Source organism: Poecilia reticulata, chromosome 16 (genome assembly GCF_904066995.2).
Source record: "Poecilia reticulata chromosome 16, P_reticulata-male-v2, whole genome shotgun sequence".
In the NCBI taxonomy this organism is placed as follows: Eukaryota; Metazoa; Chordata; class Actinopteri; order Cyprinodontiformes; family Poeciliidae; genus Poecilia; species Poecilia reticulata.
The window spans coordinates 1363509-1380449 of NC_088845.1; the positions used below are offsets into that span (position 1 = coordinate 1363509).

At 42.6% G+C, this 16941-nt stretch overlaps 5 protein-coding genes across 18 annotated transcripts in view; 2 read left to right on the plus strand and 3 right to left on the minus strand.

Moving 5' to 3' along the window:
• Window positions 1-1048, minus strand: part of gramd1a (GRAM domain containing 1A) — a 28386-nt gene extending 27338 nt beyond the window's left edge. For 2 of the 3 annotated variants that reach the window (XM_081616770.1, XM_081616769.1), the window contains exon 1: window positions 843-1048. The gene's annotated coding sequence lies outside the window, so the exon portion shown is untranslated. The remainder of the gene's footprint in view (window positions 1-842) is intronic. The other variant, XM_081616773.1, reaches the window with a different exon arrangement.
• A 196-nt stretch (window positions 1049-1244) lies between these two features.
• On the plus strand, window positions 1245-10279 carry LOC103477517 (sodium channel regulatory subunit beta-1). Of its 3 annotated transcripts, none has more exons than XM_081616791.1 (5): window positions 1245-1446; window positions 3708-3874; window positions 5340-5574; window positions 9248-9407; window positions 9478-10279. In XM_081616791.1, the coding sequence occupies exons 1-5, from the start codon at window positions 1359-1361 to the stop codon at window positions 9521-9523; spliced, it is 696 nt and encodes a 231-aa protein (XP_081472917.1). In that variant the 5' UTR covers window positions 1245-1358; the 3' UTR covers window positions 9524-10279. The 3 variants fall into 3 exon arrangements, with proteins under 3 accessions (XP_081472917.1, XP_081472918.1, XP_008428895.1); XM_081616792.1 differs by lacking the exon at window positions 1245-1446 and adding an exon at window positions 2441-2723 and having other exon boundaries at window positions 3661-3874; XM_008430673.3 differs by lacking the exon at window positions 1245-1446 and adding an exon at window positions 2441-2723.
• Window positions 10280-10394: 115 nt separating this feature from the next.
• LOC103477513 (potassium voltage-gated channel subfamily E member 1) lies at window positions 10395-12487 on the plus strand. Its single transcript, XM_008430668.3, has 2 exons — window positions 10395-11404; window positions 11883-12487. Exons 1-2 carry the CDS (start codon window positions 11379-11381, stop codon window positions 12304-12306), a joined length of 450 nt encoding a protein of 149 aa, XP_008428890.1. The 5' UTR covers window positions 10395-11378; the 3' UTR covers window positions 12307-12487.
• dnajc28 (DnaJ (Hsp40) homolog, subfamily C, member 28) lies at window positions 12449-15364 on the minus strand. Of its 2 annotated transcripts, none has more exons than XM_008430669.3 (2): window positions 15256-15364; window positions 12449-14373 (listed from the first exon to the last, which is right to left on the minus strand). In XM_008430669.3, exon 2 carries the CDS (start codon window positions 14351-14353, stop codon window positions 13196-13198), a length of 1158 nt encoding a protein of 385 aa, XP_008428891.1. In that variant the 5' UTR covers window positions 14354-14373; window positions 15256-15364; the 3' UTR covers window positions 12449-13195. The 2 variants fall into 2 exon arrangements, with proteins under 2 accessions (XP_008428891.1, XP_008428893.1); XM_008430671.2 differs by having other exon boundaries at window positions 12449-14365; window positions 15256-15353.
• A 571-nt stretch (window positions 15365-15935) lies between these two features.
• The window catches only part of LOC103477511 (uncharacterized), a 33949-nt gene continuing 32943 nt past the window's right edge, over window positions 15936-16941 (minus strand). For all 9 annotated transcript variants that reach the window (XM_081616782.1, XM_081616786.1, XM_081616781.1 and 6 more), the window contains 2 exons: window positions 16183-16224; window positions 15936-16084 (listed from right to left, as the gene is read on the minus strand). In XM_081616782.1, coding sequence (XP_081472908.1) covers window positions 16202-16224 — 23 coding nt within the window. In that variant the 3' untranslated portion in view covers window positions 15936-16084; window positions 16183-16201. The remainder of the gene's footprint in view (window positions 16085-16182; window positions 16225-16941) is intronic.

A 16941-nucleotide genomic window follows, 5' to 3' on the forward strand; every position in this document is an offset into this window, starting at 1 on the left:
TTGGAATTTCTTTCATCAATATCAATGATGAAAGTCTTCTGGTAAATGTCATAATGCGAACAAAAGAAATCTGCAGGATATTTATCTGACTCAACGTCTTTCAAGCTTTAAAAAGAAAGTTTTGAAGCGTTTTGTCACTTGGTGAACCACGCTGAACTGAAATACAGAAAAGAATAAATATTCTCACAGTCACAAAGATGAAAAATAAAAAGGAACTTATTAAAATTCAAAGATAGAAGCCAATAAAAAAAGCTTTCGGTTTACACCAGGTTAAAAGTGCAGCTGATAATTATTTGAGATGAATATTTATTCCATCCAGCAACGTTATAAAGATTGCATTATTGATTGCATGTGATCAAAGCATATGAAAATACATGATGTGTATTGATGATTATGGCTGTAGACACGATGTGATGTTTGGTGACAGCCTGCTGTTTTTATGACTTTTATTTTTGTGTTTTTATTGTGTAAATCTTTTTGAACTGCCTTGTTGCTGAACTGTACAAATAAACCTGACAGATTGAAAAACTCACTTTGTGAATTATTAGATAATTTATGAAACAGCTCTGCAGTAGATTTGTTGTCACTTGTACCTGATTTTTTTAGTCCCAGAAACAGAAGAAATATGCAGATTTCATCGTATTTATTACAATATTTTATGTGTCTTTTATATCTTTTATGACTGTATCAACTGTTTCAAACACAGAACTCCTAAGATATTCACAGAGTTTCATTGTTCTGCGTTAAAACCCAGACTAGAGGAAACGTTTTCCGGCTCCAACCTGACTCTCCATCGGAGCAGTTCACGGCTCTAAGCGTAAAGAGTAAAAGAGCGTTTTTACCTTCCCGCTTCGGAGCATCACAGTGACTCTGCAGTTTCCAGACGTCCCATGCTGCGTCCCTCAGCCTCCGGTTTGTCGCCTCCTGCAGTGGTCAGCTCACATGCTGCAGCCTGTGCAGCGAACAGCTTGTGTCCGGCTGGCTGGGAGACGCTCAGCCTGCAGCAGCTGAAGCGACGGCTGGAAACTCGATCTGAGCTAAAAATAAAAGAAACGCCAGCAGCAGCAGCAGAGAGAGAGAGAGAGGAGCAGGCTCTCCCTGTTCTGGTCAGACTACAGATGCATGCAGGGTTTTCATATGTCAACATTTCCTTGAAGCCCCCCCCCCCCCCCCCCCCCCTCTGCTGCTTCGCTGTTTATTCTGCTGCTCTGTCTGATTTCTGTTCTTGTTTGAGGTCGAAGGGGCAGGGACGCTTCGCTGCAGCAAGACAAACACCCAGATGACCACATGGTGTTCAGTCTGACCCGGCGGGGTCAGAGGTCATTCATCACGTCAGCGGCCGGGCCGGCATCTGCTTCATGAGCCTGGACTCCAGATGGACCGGGCCGCTGCCTGGTACCAGCTCACACAGATTCACTCAAATCTGTGGATTATGTCTCAATTATGGTAAAACTAAAAAAAATAAAAATTGAAGCATGTTCTATAGAGGAGATCTGATGCCAATAGCATAATGTGAAGCTTAGAGAAACATTGTTTTATTTCCTTCCAGAAGTTGTAGATGCAGCACGTCGCTGCTCCCTCTGCAGGCGACAGTCTGGGTGTTAAAACCTGCTTTGCTGCACTTTTTGTTAGCAAGTCAGCAACATCTGATGCCATAAATCATGACGTCTTTTAGCAAAGAGTTGAGTTCTGGTTCTATCAGGCAAAGCAAACAGCTGGAAACTTTCCACAGACGTTTCATCCTCAGTCATGGATGCTTCAGAAGTTTGTATTTTATATGTTAAGTTATTTTTTGTGGTGAAAACATGAGAAACGACAGACTAAAAACAGTCACCAGAATCAGAGGCCTGTTGACAAAAACTAGTTCAGTTTTATTTACTATAAATGTTATTTTTATTACTTTTAATATGAAAAGCAAATCATTTGTTTCTGACCATCAAACAGAAAATGTTTGTATTTCAGAACGAAAATCAAATAAAGATTCAGATTCAAATCTGTGAAAATACAAAATAAATGGAGCGTTTTTATAGCAGCAACAAATCAAACTGCTGACAGAAGAGTGTTTGTCCTGCTGGGACGTCCCTGATCCTAACACTGAGTCCCGTCCAGCCTGAGCCGTGACCTCTGACCTGCTGGACATGATCTGTATTTACAGACAACATGAAACCCTCCTGCTGCACGTGACAATATTTACTTTCACCTCAGGGTTTGCTTGCTCTTCACATATTTGTCTAACAAAACGCAGCGAGGTGATTTTACACGAAGGACATCAGAGAAGAAGAAGAAACAGATTTTAAACTCAAATGATCTTTTTCCTGAAGGAAACCCTCCAAAGCGTCCCAGTGTAGCTGAGCGTGGACGGTCACGTTGCCACGGAGAACGTCTCATCATCTCAGGTTTCTGCTGCCTCCCAACACGCCCAGCGCCGGATTCTCACTCTAAATTTAGCCGCCTTAAAGTCAGATGAGACAGCAGAGGGACAGCTTACCGTAAAACCTCAGAGGCTCTGAATGTCTGATGATTCATATCTGAAGTTCTGATGGATTAGTGTGGAGCGGACCTGCAGGAAGAGCATGGTGCCGGTCCGGAGTCCAGAGTAACTCCAGTGTGCAGGAACTTTCCTGGATCTGGGAATGTCGGGCCTGTTCTGCAGCAGCTGTTTGAATATTTCCCCTGCAGAACGATGAGCTGCTGGACGTTTTTAGTCGCCTTCAGCCTTCTTGGTGAGTCCAGCATGAAAATGCACTGAGCTTTCAGCCGGAACCAGCCAGAAGGGACACGAATCGGGTTCATGCTGGTTGAAGAAGCTTAAAGAACCACAAAATGAGAAATCACTGAAACCAAGTCAGTTTAAAAAATAGATGTTTACATTCAGCTCAGTTCAAAACTCCTTTATTCATCCTGCAGGTGAATCAATTAAATGTTTTTGTGACTCAGATCCTCCAAACACCTTCAAACAGTCGAGTCCAGTAGCAGTCAGTCTTGCAGCGTGTCTGAAGAGGCCTCTGACTGAAGACTGTTGCTAACAGCTCAATATCTGATATTACACAGTAACAAGTCCTGGATGACATCATCAATTGCTAGCTGGCTGTGCTAATCCGCCTCCTTTGCTTTTGCTCCTCTTTAAATCTGTCAGGCTGTTTGGTTGGAGAGACGTTGACCTTTGAACTCCTTCCATCTCCTCTCTGCTTCCATGAAGCCTCTGGGACATGGGGTCAAAGTTCAGGTGTTATTTGAGGTTCTGAGATGCTAATCACCTGCTCTGTTGGAAAAACAATATCTTGTTGCCACGGTTACACAATGTAGCAACTGGAAATCATGCCAGGTGGCCAGCATCCAGAACCAGAGGGAGAAACTGTCCAAACGGAAACGATGCGTCCAGAGAAAAGATGAACTAAAGAACAGAAGAAGAAGAAATCAGAACGGCTCAGACATCTGCAGCTCAAAGTGTTACTTTAAAACTTAAATCCTGATTTGGTCTCTGATCAGATTCCAGGTCTGAACTCATGTACGGCAACAAAAAATACAAAAATCATTGAACTGATGGAAGACAAAGTTCCTCAGAGGAAGAGATTTCTATATTTCTCCCTTCAAAGACAAAAACCACAAAACTAACAGGATCACATTTCTAGTTTCATTTCTTTATCATCTGATCTCCAGACTGACTGATAATGTTTGTTGTCTAACTGGTCGGCTCTCCGGCGAAGTGCCCTGGTGCCACGCAGGCTGTGCGGAGGTGGACTCCATGACCGAAGCCGTGGCCGGAGAAGGATTCCTGCTCGGCTGCATTTCCTGTAAGAAGAGAGAGGAAGTGTCGGCCCGAGCCACGGTGGACTGGCACTTCAAACGGCCCGAGAACCACGAGTTTACACATGTGAGTCAGAACTATCGGGAAATAAGCAACTGCTTAAAAAACAAACAAACAAAAAAAAAACAAGGTCACGCAATCAGAAACTGCTTTTAAAAAAAAAAAAAAAAAGGTAATTAGCAGCCTGTGTGTCTGGGGGAGGAGGCGACAGGAGGGCCTGATCAGCCAATCAGAGCAGAGATGACATGATTATGTATTTCTGTCTTTTTTCTAGCCATAATATCCTGTTTCTCAAAACATATCCATTCAACGGATAAAACAGCCATTTCAAATTGAAACTTTAGCAAATTATTTAATTATTTCACAAGTCATAACAATTCATTTTTTATCTAAAAATAAATTACTTTAGATATTAATGTGCTACTGTTCAGACCTAAATAAAATATCGTTTATTTTAGCAATTATATAATTTAAAATGAGGTAAATCACATGCAAGTTACTTTAATTTATACTTCTTCTAATTTTTATGGCTTGTTTGGTGAGTGGGAGGGTTTCCTGATAATATGTGGGATTCGCTTATCAGCAAAATATTTTCAATTAATATCAATAAATAATACATTTAATTGGGTTCAATTCAAAACTACTTTATTAATCCCAAATGGAAATTAAATGTTGTTTTAACTCATTATAGAGTCGTACTTGCTGATGGCTGTGGTCAGGAAGGAACTCCTGTAGCAGTCAGTACTACAGTGACAGCATTGAAGCCTCTGACTGAATGCACTTTCTGTACTGTTCTTCATTTTATGAGGAATCCGTCTTTGCGCATCGTGTCCAGAGGTTTCTGTCCTGATCAGCTGCAGGAAGCCACTGTGGCCAGTCGCTTCCTGTAGCTCAGAGAAAAACTATAAAATACTGATGTTAGCTTCTGAATCACTGAACGGTTTAGCACCACATAAAGATCTGTTGCTGCTGTACCAACTGTCTAGACCCCTCAGGTTCTGCTCTGCATCCCCAGAACCAGAACCAAACGAGGAGAAGCAGCATTCAGCTTCTATCCATCCATCCATTTTCTTGCACCCTTTTTCCCTCAGTGGGGTCGGGAGGGGTGCTGGTGCCCATCTCCAGCCAACGTTTCAGGCGAGAGGCAGGGTCACCCTGGACAGGTCGCCAGTCTGTCGCAGCATTCAGCTTCTATGCACCACAAATATGGAGCAAACTTCCAGAAAACTGTAAAACAGCTGAAACACTGAGAGCCTTTAAATCTCAACTTAAAACCCACCTGGTTAGAGTTGCTTATGGCTAAACTAGGGTTAGAGTCCCAGTTAAACAACGTTTTAACTAAAGTCCTGGGGAATAGAAGAGTTTTAATGATTTAAAAAAAAAAGTTTATTCAATGTTACATGACTGTGTTTTTGTTTTTAATGATGTTAAGCACTTTGAAATGCTTTGCTGCTGAAATATACAAATAAAATTTGATTGATTGATCAGCTAGCTGACCTGAATCATCCCTGCGCTGTCGTCCTCCCCCCAGATCTTCCACTATGATCACCCCAACGCAAACGTCCTCCATGAAGACTTCAGCGACCGGCTGCAGTGGCAGGGGACGCTGAACGACGACGTCCAGATCGGCGCCGTTTACGTCCAGAACGTCACCTTCAACGACAGCGGGACGTACCGCTGCACCTTCCGCCGCACCCTCTTCCTGCCGCGGCAGCCCGAGAACGTGGTGGTGGAGAAGGAGGTGGAGCTCACCGTGGTGGCCGCAGGTGAGAGGCGCTGGGGGGCGGGGCCAGCCCAGACCGGTGTTATGCCCAGAAAAGCCCCCCTGCCCAAATTTGCATCCCCTGTCGCGGGAGCGCGCATCGCTCTAAGCTCTCGCATATTGACGAGGAAACGGATAAAAATATGACCGAAGAGGAAATTTTTAAGATATTTGTAACATTATCACGTTTCCTAACCATGTAATCCCTAATACGGTGGGTTTTATTTCGCAAATTATTTGAAATAAATACGGTTTTTACACTTTTATTGACACATATGAGTCGAACTTTTTTTCAGTCCGTGTCTGTTGTAAACGTTCTCCGCAAATGGTTTGAAATTCTCTGCTTTGTCTTTTGATATCATAATAGCTCAAAAGCATTACAACAGAGACCCATTATGTAGAACATTTTATATCATGCTTCACTTCTAGTCTGTTAATGTAGGAGGAAATGCAACTTAATTTATGAGCCTGAAAATATTGGCATCCGTCTTGTTGATATGAAACTTATAGCATTAGCTCAGAGAACAAGTGTAATTACGTAGAAGAGATTAAATCATTTCAACTCTTTATTTCCCCCAATTAGCACAGGGATGCATGTTTTGGCAATATAGATTTTGAGCCTGCCACAATATGCATCCCTTCTTTATTCCCCACAAATATTATCCTATCGATATAAAACATGTACCAGCAGTTCTTGGAACTACTCAGATTATGTAGAAAAAGTTATTTCACTATTAACTCTTGAATTCTTTAAATTAGCACAGGGATGCATTTTTGGACAATATGGATTTCCAGCCTGCCAAAATATGCATCCCATATCTATTCCCCTCAAATATTATCCAATTGATTTAAAACTTATACCAGCATTTCTTGGAGCTACTCTCATTATGTAGAAATAGTTATTTCATTCTTAACTCTTTATTTCTCAAAGTTAGCACAGGGATGCATTTTTGGGCAATATGGATTTCCAGCCTGCCAAAATATGCACCCCTCTCTATTCCCTTCAAATATTATCCTATTGATTTAAAACTTATACCAGCATTTCTTGGAGCTACTCTCATTATGTAGAAATATTTATTTCATTCTTAAATCTTTAATTCTTCAAATTAGCACAGGGGTGCGTTTTTGGGCAAATTTCCAGCCTGCCAAAATATGCACCCCTCTCTATTCCCTTCAAATATTATCCTATTGATTTAAAACTTATAACAGCAGTTCTTGGAGCTACCCTCATTATATATAAAAAGTTATTTCACTCTTAACTCTCTAATTCTTCAAATTAGCACAGGGGTGCGTTTTTGGGCAAATTTCCAGCCTGCCAAAATATGCATCCCTTATCTATTCCCCTCAAATATTATCCTATTGATTTAAAACTTATAACAGCAGTTCTTGGAGCTACTCTCATTATGTAGAAATAGTTATTTCATTCTTAACTCTTTATTTCTCAAAGTTGGCACAGGGATGCATTTTTGGGCAATATGGATTTCCAGCCTGCCAAAATATGCATCCCTTATCTATTCCCCTCAAATATTATCCAATTGATTTAAAACTTATAACAGCAGTTCTTGGAGCTACTCTCATTATGTAGAAATAGTTATTTCATTCTTAACTCTTTATTTCTCAAAGTTGGCACAGGTATGCATTTTTGGGCAATATGGATTTCCAGCCTGCCAAAATATGACGTTTTTTTGTAATTTCTTTTTTTTCCCTCTGATTCGCCGCTCTGTCGCTTTTTTTTCTCTCTGCGCTCTTCGTCTGTGCTGCAGAGGGTAGCTCCAAGAAATGCTGGTATAAGTTTTAAATCAATAGGATAATATTTGAAGGGAATAGAGAGGGGTGCATATTTTGGCAGGCTGGAAATCCATATTGCCCAAAAATGCATCCCTGTGCTAATTTGAAGAATTAAAGAGTTAAGAATGAAATAAATATTTCTACATAATGAGAGTAGCTCCAAGAAATGCTGGTATAAGTTTTAAATCAATAGGATAATATTTGAAGGGAATAGAGAGGGGTGCATATTTTGGCAGGCTGGAAATTTGCCCAAAAACGCACCCCTGTGCTAATTTGAAGAATTAAAGAGTTAAGAATGAAATAACTATTTCTACATAATGAGAGTAGCTCCAAGAAATGCTGGTATAAGTTTTAAATCAATAGGATAATATTTGAAGGGAATAGAGAGGGGTGCATATTTTGGCAGGCTGGAGATATTGCCCAAAAACGCACCCCTGTGCTAATTTGAAGAATTAAAGAGTTAAGAATGAAATAAATATTTCTACATAATGAGAGTACTCCAAGAAATGCTGGTATAAGTTTTAAATCAATAGGATAATATTTGAAGGGAATAGAGAGGGGTGCATATTTTGGCAGGCTGGAAATTTGCCCAAAAACGCACCCCTGTGCTAATTTGAAGAATTAAAGAGTTAAGAATGAAATAACTATTTCTACATAATGAGAGTAGCTCCAAGAAATGCTGGTATAAGTTTTAAATCAATAGGATAATATTTGAAGGGAATAGAGAGGGGTGCATATTTTGGCAGGCTGGAGATATTGCCCAAAAACGCACCCCTGTGCTAATTTGAAGAATTAAAGAGTTAAGAATGAAATAACTATTTCTACATAATGAGAGTAGCTCCAAGAAATGCTGGTATAAGTTTTAAATCAATAGGATAATATTTGAAGGGAATAGAGAGGGGTGCATATTTTGGCAGGCTGGAAATCCATATTGCCCAAAAATGCATCCCTGTGCTAACTTTGAGAAATAAAGAGTTAAGAATGAAATAACTATTTCTACATAATGAGAGTAGCTCCAAGAAATGCTGGTATAAGTTTTAAATCAATTGGATAATATTTGAGGGGAATAGATATGGGATGCATATTTTGGCAGGCTGGAAATCCATATTGTCCAAAAATGCATCCCTGTGCTAATTTAAAGAATTCAAGAGTTAATAGTGAAATAACTTTTTCTACATAATCTGAGTAGTTCCAAGAACTGCTGGTACATGTTTTATATCGATAGGATAATATTTGTGGGGAATAAAGAAGGGATGCATATTGTGGCAGGCTCAAAATCTATATTGCCAAAACATGCATCCCTGTGCTAATTGGGGGAAATAAAGAGTTGAAATGATTTAATCTCTTCTACGTAATTACACTTGTTCTCTGAGCTAATGCTATAAGTTTCATATCAACAAGACGGATGCCAATATTTTCAGGCTCATAAATTAAGTTGCATTTCCTCCTACATTAACAGACTAGAAGTGAAGCATGATATAAAATGTTCTACATAATGGCTCTCTGTTGTAATGCTTTTGAGCTATTATGATATCAAAAGACAAAGCAGAGAATTTCAAACCATTTGCGGAAACGTTTACAACAGACACGGACTGAAAAAAAGTTCGACTCATATGTGTCAATAAAAGTGTAAAAACCGTATTTATTTCAAATAATTTGCGAAATAAAACCCACCGTATTAGGGATTACATGGTTAGGAAACGTGATAATGTTACAAATATCTTAAAAATTTCCTCTTCGGTCATATTTTTATCCGTTTCCTCGTCAATATGCGAGAGCTTAGAGCGATGCGCGCTCCCGCGACAGGGGATGCAAATTTGGGCAGGGGGGCTTTTCTGGGCATAACACCTGTCCAGCTTTCTGACACGTGATTGGCTGGTTTCCTGCAGCCAACCGGGAGCTGACGGCGGTGATCTCTGAGATCGTGATGTACGTCCTGATCGTGGTTCTGCAGCTGTGGCTCATCCTGGTCATGGTCTACTGCTACAGGAAGATCTGGGACGAACACGAAGCGCGAGAGGCGAAGAAAGCGCTGGAAGCGGAGGGATCGTGAGTCTCCACTTCCTGTTTCTGTGTTTCCGGTCAGCTGATTCTCACACGTCTCTTCTGATGTTTCCAGACTCCTGGAGTCCAAGGATCCCTGTGACGGCGTGCAGGCGGAGTGATTGACAGCGCTAAGCCCCGCCTCCTGGCTCTGATTGGTTGTTTTCGGAGCATTTCTTCAGGCAGCAGATCAATCTTTTCACGGACTGTTTCTCTTACTAATAGTGACAGGTTTGATAAATATATTAAAAAACCCACATTGTTCATAAAAGTTACTCATATCAGTTTTAAGAAGTGAATTAACACCCAGACAGACGGATTGCAGATTTATTCTGGATCCTTCAGCAGTTCATCGTCTCTGAAAGGCTTTGAATGATCATGAGGTTTATCCCTGATGGAAACATCTGACCTGGACCACCAGAACCTCTCAGGTGGTTCTGACAGCTTTATCACTTCAGCTTAAACTGAGACAACATGAAGGACTCTGATGTCACATCCTGTCTGTCGCCATGGGAAACCGCCTGATTCGCCAAGCAGAAAAAATATTTCCTTTCTTCTTCTTGTCTGTCTGTCGATCATTTCTCTGGTTTCTTATTTGTAGGGATGAACGGATGTGAAAACTTGGGCCGATATTAATAACCGATATTTATCAGTATTATATATTTCCAGGTGTTTGTTCATCACTGCATGTCTTCCTGTCTCCTCTCTGTTGGATTCCCATCTTGTGTTTATTTAATTGATCCTGATCTGTTTTGTTTTCAGTTGTTTTGCTTCATGATCCCATAGATTTATGTTTCCCACGGTCACTTTGTCAGATCCTCCTGTTTTCTTCTTGCTCGTTTTTTTCTGTTTCTTCCATTAAATTTTCCTTTTCATCATTTTTCCTCCAGGTTATTTGCAAACAGTTAATTTTAAATTCATGGTAATAGAAAATGAGCACATGTCCATTGATTTATTCTCTAAAGTTCACCATGGTGCAGCTACATCTGTTTTTACTAAAACAGGAAGTGTTTTTAAATGAAGTCTGACGTAGTTCCAGTTTTTATTGATGAGAATAGACAATTTAAAATGATTTAACCTTTCATACTAAAGCATTCATGATAAACTCTTGAATTTATGTTTTAACATCCTGTTCCTACAAAGAAAAATGAAATAGTTCATGTTTAGTTTATTATTGATCAGCTAAGAAAATGCACATCATTTTTAGTGATTTAATAAAAATCATTTTTTTGAGTTCATAATTTTGGCCCACTCCTCAGTCATGATGCTGCCACCGCCGTGCCTCAGCAGAACAACTGAACCTCATTAATCGGGTTTTTATTGAACATGTTTGATTTCTGCTGAATTTGATCACCTGCAGTTTTTAACTTTCCTTTCCAAGAACCGAACCTTCCTGTAGTGTTCAAATGGACCTTCACCAGTGGTTCTCTGGGCTTTCTGGAGGTCAATCCAGGGTCATCTTCGGAGAAGAAATGTTCAGAAAACCTGGAGAATTTTAAGTTTGTCTCCTTGGAAAGAACAACTGGACCAGAACTTTACCAGAATCATCTGCCTTGCTGAACAAATTCATGTTTACGTCAGTGGGAAATGACATTAAAATAATCTAGAATATTTTCAGCCAGAGGACGTTTGGAGGTGGATCTGCTGTAACTGAATCTCTGCTCCGCTGCAGGTTTTCAGCCTGAAAGCAGCTTTGTTCTCTGGCTGCAGGTCAGCGTCACACTGACCCTGTAAGAGCCAAACAGAACCACCGCATGTGACAGAACCTTAGCTTTCTGATCCAGACTCACACAGATCCAACAGAACCGACCGGTCGGACCCGTGGTTCTTCTCCTGAGCAGCTGGAGGAGCCTCTGCAGGGATCCGTTAACCTTTCCCTGCGACCTCCCGTTTCATTAGACGTGTTGACGTGCGGTCTCTACGTGGAGCGTGACCTCGACGGGCGGACGGGTTCGGCTTCCTGCTGCAGAGCTGGAGATGTTCCTGAAGCCCAGCTGCACCAGGTAGGTCCAAACGAGGCTTTAAACTGGATCTTATCATCCTGCAGACCAGACAAACTGGCTCTGAAAAGGTCGGCCAGGAAAGATAAAGATGTCCAGGATTAAAATCTGAAGTTTGTTGGCTAGAAAAAAGTCCTCTGAGGTTTGATTAGGGTTAAATATTCGTCATTATGAGGATTTTTAAAGATAAAAAGACGGATTTTGCTGATATAAAAGCTAAATGTATCGTCAAAGTCACATTAAAGATTAATTATTACTCAGGAGTTTAGTTTATTCTCATGGAGGCTTTTCTTAATTCACATGATCAGATTTATCCTCCAGTGCAACCCAAATACTTTTGGAAATGTTTAAAATGCTTTAAATATTTGAAATTCCTGCATATTATTATAATTTTTTTATAAACCTTTATATGCATAATTTAAATATGAACTATATATAAAATAAAACTAAGCATGCTAGGTTTCTTCCTTTCTGGTTGCAGTGCACCGAGTGGCCAGCAGAGGGCAGTGATGCTCCGCTTCAACAGCACCGAGCTGCAGTCTCTCCTGCTCTCCGTCCTGCAGCACTGCCTCAACAGCAGCGGCCTCCAGCGGCCCGGGAACCACACTACCCATGATGCTTTGCAGCAGGCGGTGGCCTCCGCCAGAGGTCGCCCTCAGCCTGACGAGCTGATGTTCATCCTGCTGGTGGTCGGCCTCTTCAGCTTCTTCACCTTCGGCATCATGCTGAGCTACATCCGCTCCAAGAAGCTGGAGGGCTCCCAGGACCCGTACCACCAGTACATCGCCCACGACTGGAGCGCCGTGGCGGGGCCGCCCAGGGCCGTAGCCGAGGCCCTGCAGCGGGGGGCCCAGGACCCGGTGGTCCTCTGCAACCCTGTGGCTCTTCAGCCGCTGCCACAGTAAAACGACGATTCTCCAGACCTGGAGGATCATCTGAGGATGATCTGCTAACACTGCCACCCTGCTACAGTAAAACAGCCCCTCAGCATGATGGTGCCACCACCATGCGTGGCACTGTATGTCACAAAGTGAGATATCCAGAAGATTTTAAATAAATAATCTTTAATGTCTCACAGTAACCAAACATTAGTGTTTGTCTGTTTTTTCCATCTTCTCACCTCATTCGCTACGTTTACAGTGCCACCCAAATTATGAGTGAACCTTTAAAAAGTTGAAAAAAAAAAGAAGTGAATTCTGCATGTTTCCATCTACTGGTTTGGAGCGAATCAACCAGGCGATGAACAGGAACAGGACGTAGAGGAAACCCACACTGAAGATTTGGACGCTTCCTGAGCTTCTGCAGAGTTTCTCCTGGGTTTCGTGCCTCTGGTAAGGCACAGACCAGGTTTTCTCCACGTTATTCAGAGTTAGCAACATCTACTTCCTGTTTGCTACAGCCAAGCGTAACGTCAACATGTGACAAAGTTATGTGTTTGTGCCCTGGTTGATCCACTCTAAACCAGTAGGTGGAAACAGGCTAATTCACTTTGATCTTTTTTGCCACCGTTTAAAAGTTTGCACTAAATTCATTGGATGGAAACAAAGCTGATGACGACCCAACGCTCGGTGCCAGAGTCCTTCAGTCTGTGTGCAAACCATCATTAGAACGGATCATTTTAATGATCGTCACATTAAATTCAATAAGAGCTTTCCATACAGGAACAATACCAACACCCTGGGTTGATGATAAAAATTATTCTTTGTTTTCCCTCTTGTGTTTTAGTTTAATTTTCCTTTTAAAGGTGAGTAAAGCAGTGGCTGGTCGGAGTCTTTTGCCCGTTGCTATGCAGGGTTAGTATCCGAGCAGACTCTGCATCCAGGACACCAGCCCTCGCCTCTTAGCTGGAGTCCTGCCTGCAGAGTTGGCTCTCTTCTTCTCCTCCTTCCTCCGCTCCCTCTCTTCCTGCCGGACCTGCAGAAGCTCCGCCCTCCGTTGCTCGGCAACCCTGTGGGCCCGCGCCGCCTCCCGGGCCAGGCTGAAGTGGACCATCTGCATGCCCAGCATGGGGACGATCAGGTTGTAGTCGTCCACCATCTTGTTGAGCTTCGCCAGCTCCTCCTCCGCGGCGCCGCAGAGCCGCTCCCAGTGGCGCTGCTCCGCTGGGGTCATGGGGTCACCGAGCCGCGCCCGGCCCTCCAGCAGCCGGCTCCGGACCCGGGCGGCGCCCTCCCGGATGTCGCGCTGCGTCACCACCCAGGGCGGCTGGTAGCCGTTGTCGATCAGGATGCGGTTGAGGTTGTGGGTCATGGGGTCGGCGTACGGGTTGTGCTGGAACTTGCTGAGCGGCTTCCCGGCGCCGCTCAGGTTCCGGAAGTCTCCGCGGGCCATGGACTCCTGGATCAGGTCCTCCACCAGCCGCTCCACCGCCTGCGTGATCTTGATCTTGTGGCTGCGCTGACGGGCGTCCCGCTCTGCCAGCGCCCCGTCCGCCGCCGCCGCGCGCTCGTGCTCCCTCTGGCGGTAGCTGAGGACCTGCTCGGTGGCCCGGTCCACACGGACCTGCCGGTACTGCCGCTCCCGCTGGCTGGGGGTGCCCGAGCCCACGCCCTCGAAGCTCAGGTAGTGTCGGTGCTGCAGAGCGGCTCCTCGGGTCTTGTCCTCGTCGTCGTCCTCCGTCGCTCCGTCCGGCTGTCGGGTTTTACTCTGATGGGCCAGGACGGCCCGGTACGCCTCCTCGACCCGAGCGAACAGCCCGGCGTCGGCGGTGGGCTCGCCGCAGTCCGGGTGGTAGAGCTTGGCGAGGCGCAGGTAGGCGGCCCTCACCTCCGCGGGGCTGCTGCGGCCCTCGGCGGGCAGCTGCAGCACCCTGTAGCTCTCCTGGAGGCTGCGGCTGATCCGACCGTCCGAGCTGGACCACCTGGACGCTCCGGACCGCCGGGAGGACAGGAGGAGGCGGCGGCCATGACGGAAACCCCGGCGCCACGGCAACAGCAGGAGACGGCTGTTCATCTCTGGGACCGTCTGCAGATCTTAAAGAAAAAGTTCAGAATCAGGAAAATTAATCTGCATCAAAAACATTTCTCTGATATTTCCTGGGCGGAGCCAAGTGGCACTGAGGGGCGTGGCCAAACCAGGGTGAGCGGAGGAGGTCAAAACGAGGGAAATCATTGTTGCCAACTTAACTCTTCTGCTAAATTTAGCAACTTTTCAGGCCCTTATTTGGACTCATTGATGCCTTCAGAGCATCTGAAGCAGTAAAAGTTTAATTATTGCTTCTTTGCAAACCTGCTGGATCTGAGCTGAGAAACTAGTTTTTACAAACTGCCAAAAATGATGGCAGGAGCTTCTTGACAAACCAAATATTACCGGGTGTTTATGGATATTCTTCAGCCTAATTTGATTTGATGTGATTTAAAAGACACTATCAATAAATCCGCGTTTTTCCCCAAACTTTCTTTTATGATCCTTAGTTCTGTTTTCTACTTATGCAAAATCATCTCAGGTAAACCACAAAAAAAGCCCAAAATAATCTGACATTGATGCTAATGACTAATGTGTGATAAACTCGCCGGGTGACACAAGTCCAACCGTTTCTGATTTATTACCACATATTTAATTACGTCCAGAACAATAAAGAGTGTACTAGCCCTTTAATTCCAAGCAGACACCAACTTCAGCCTGAATAACACCTGCAGGTATTTCTCTTCGTGACACCCGTTCAAAGCGCTAACTGTCTCCGGAAGTTTCTTGAAGCAGCTCTAGACGTCAAACCAACTCTGTGGAGATTCTTCTGATGTCACGTTGAGCAGCCGGTTCAATAACAGCGTCAGTGTTTGGCTAAAAGAGTCAAACTAACGGCGGATTTACAGAGAAAAACACCGAGAAATGTGACAGGAAGCTGCGGCCCAGACCTGCTCTCAGTCCGGGCGGGAAGCCGCATCCAGGCTCCGGGAGCCACAGGATCTCCACTGAGAGTCCGCTGTGTTGTTATGTAGCTTCTTCCTCTTCCTGCGCCTCTCCGCCGCTGAGACTTTCCACCGCCCCCTGCCGTCAGGTCAGGGAATTACAGCCACACATGGAAACGCTGTGACTTGCATTTCAAAAAAAGGCAAATTAATTTACAGTTTCTAGTCTAATTTGATAATAAACAAGTATTATGAGCAACTAGTTTTCTGGTGTAACCTCTTTAACTGTATACTGTTTATTTTAGATGGTATTTTTTTCCATTTTCCTAGTTTTAGGTGTGGAACTTGATATTCTTCCTCATATTTTGTAAAAACCTGTTTGCATAATCAGCACATGCTTTTACCCATCGGTACCACTTTAATGAAAAATAGAAAATAATTTGTCAGAGCTATTTATTCTTTGATTTTATTACTTTGAATTTTCTTTGCATTTGTTTTTGGTTTATTTTAAATGTAGGAATTAAAACAGTTTAGATATTTAGTCATTGAATTAAATATTTAGTTTGGAACTCAGACATTTATCATTGTTGGAATAACATGGTGAAAATATAACTTTCAAAAACGAACACACATTTTTATGAATGTATTTTCATTTAAACTGAAACGTACGACAAAAACACATCATCCCAGATATAAAAACATTTATTTATCTGCAGTGGATTGTAGGATAAGAACATGATACAAAAATATTATTTAAGTTGATAATATGAGTAGTTTCCATTCTGCAGCTGGACTTTGAGGTCATCTCTCCTTCATCTGCTGCTCTTCAGGTTTCCTGCAACACAAACATCACGTTTCTGTAGAACCGTTTTGCTCTCTAAATGTTTAAATGCTGACATTATGTTGTGAATGAAACATTTCATAGTTACTCACCGTAAAGACGAGCTGCCTGTCATCCTCCATGCTTCTCCTTCACTGTTAAACAGATCAGAAACAAAAATCTGTCGCCACAAATCAGTGACATTTTTACAAAGTTTTAAAGTTTGTTCCTTGTGAAAAGAAATCCAGCAAATATCAAGCAGACAGTTAAAGTTCTGCTGACATTTTGTTTTAGGAAGAAAAGACTTTCTGCTTCCCATAAACATTCAGTCTCTTTCTAACTGTCCCTTCATGACCTTTAACCTTGAACCTGCTGTAGCGTCTGAGATGGAGCCCTTTGGTTCCTGGTCATTTCTCTGAGCTTCACAGCACCAGTTGCTTCTCTGAACTCGTTGCTGATGTTTGTCCATTTTGTTGTTGTATTAACACAACGACAAAATGTATTAAAACCAAATCGTTTATTTAACCCCATGTTTAAATCAGCTAACTTGATGACAAGTTCACTACGGCTAAGAGTAGATGTGTTTTGTTTGTTTTACTTGAAGTCAGATTCAAATAATTATAAAAACATCTTTACTGTGGCCTGATATGCAAAACTCCAGTATTTAATCAGTGCATACTTTATTTTGTCATTACTAAATTCATGATCCAGTAACTAAATTGGGACCTAAGGGGGCGTTTCTGATGATAAAGGCTAAAATGCAGTTTTGTCTAAAACTTCTGCAGGTAAAATAGTTCAATTTAGATTTGCAGGTAACAAATGAACTAAAATTAAATTGAACAAATTTGCATTTTTTAAAAATTAATAAATGA

Bases quoted from the DNA above. Each gene is read 5' to 3' on its own strand.
- LOC103477517 (XM_081616791.1), top strand. From the start codon at position 1,359: ATGAGCCTGGACTCCAGATGGACCGGGCCGCTGCCTGGTACCAGCTCA. The intron at 3,875-5,339 runs GTGAGTCAGAAC...TCCTCCCCCCAG, and splicing joins AGAACCACGAGTTTACACAT to ATCTTCCACTATGATCACCC. The intron at 5,575-9,247 runs GTGAGAGGCGCT...GGTTTCCTGCAG, and splicing joins GCTCACCGTGGTGGCCGCAG to CCAACCGGGAGCTGACGGCG.
- LOC103477513 (XM_008430668.3), top strand. From the start codon at position 11,379: ATGTTCCTGAAGCCCAGCTGCACCAG. The intron at 11,405-11,882 runs GTAGGTCCAAAC...TTCTGGTTGCAG, and splicing joins CTGAAGCCCAGCTGCACCAG to TGCACCGAGTGGCCAGCAGA.
- dnajc28 (XM_008430669.3), bottom strand. From the start codon at position 14,353: ATGAACAGCCGTCTCCTGCTGTTGCCGTGGCGCCGGGGTTTCCGTCAT.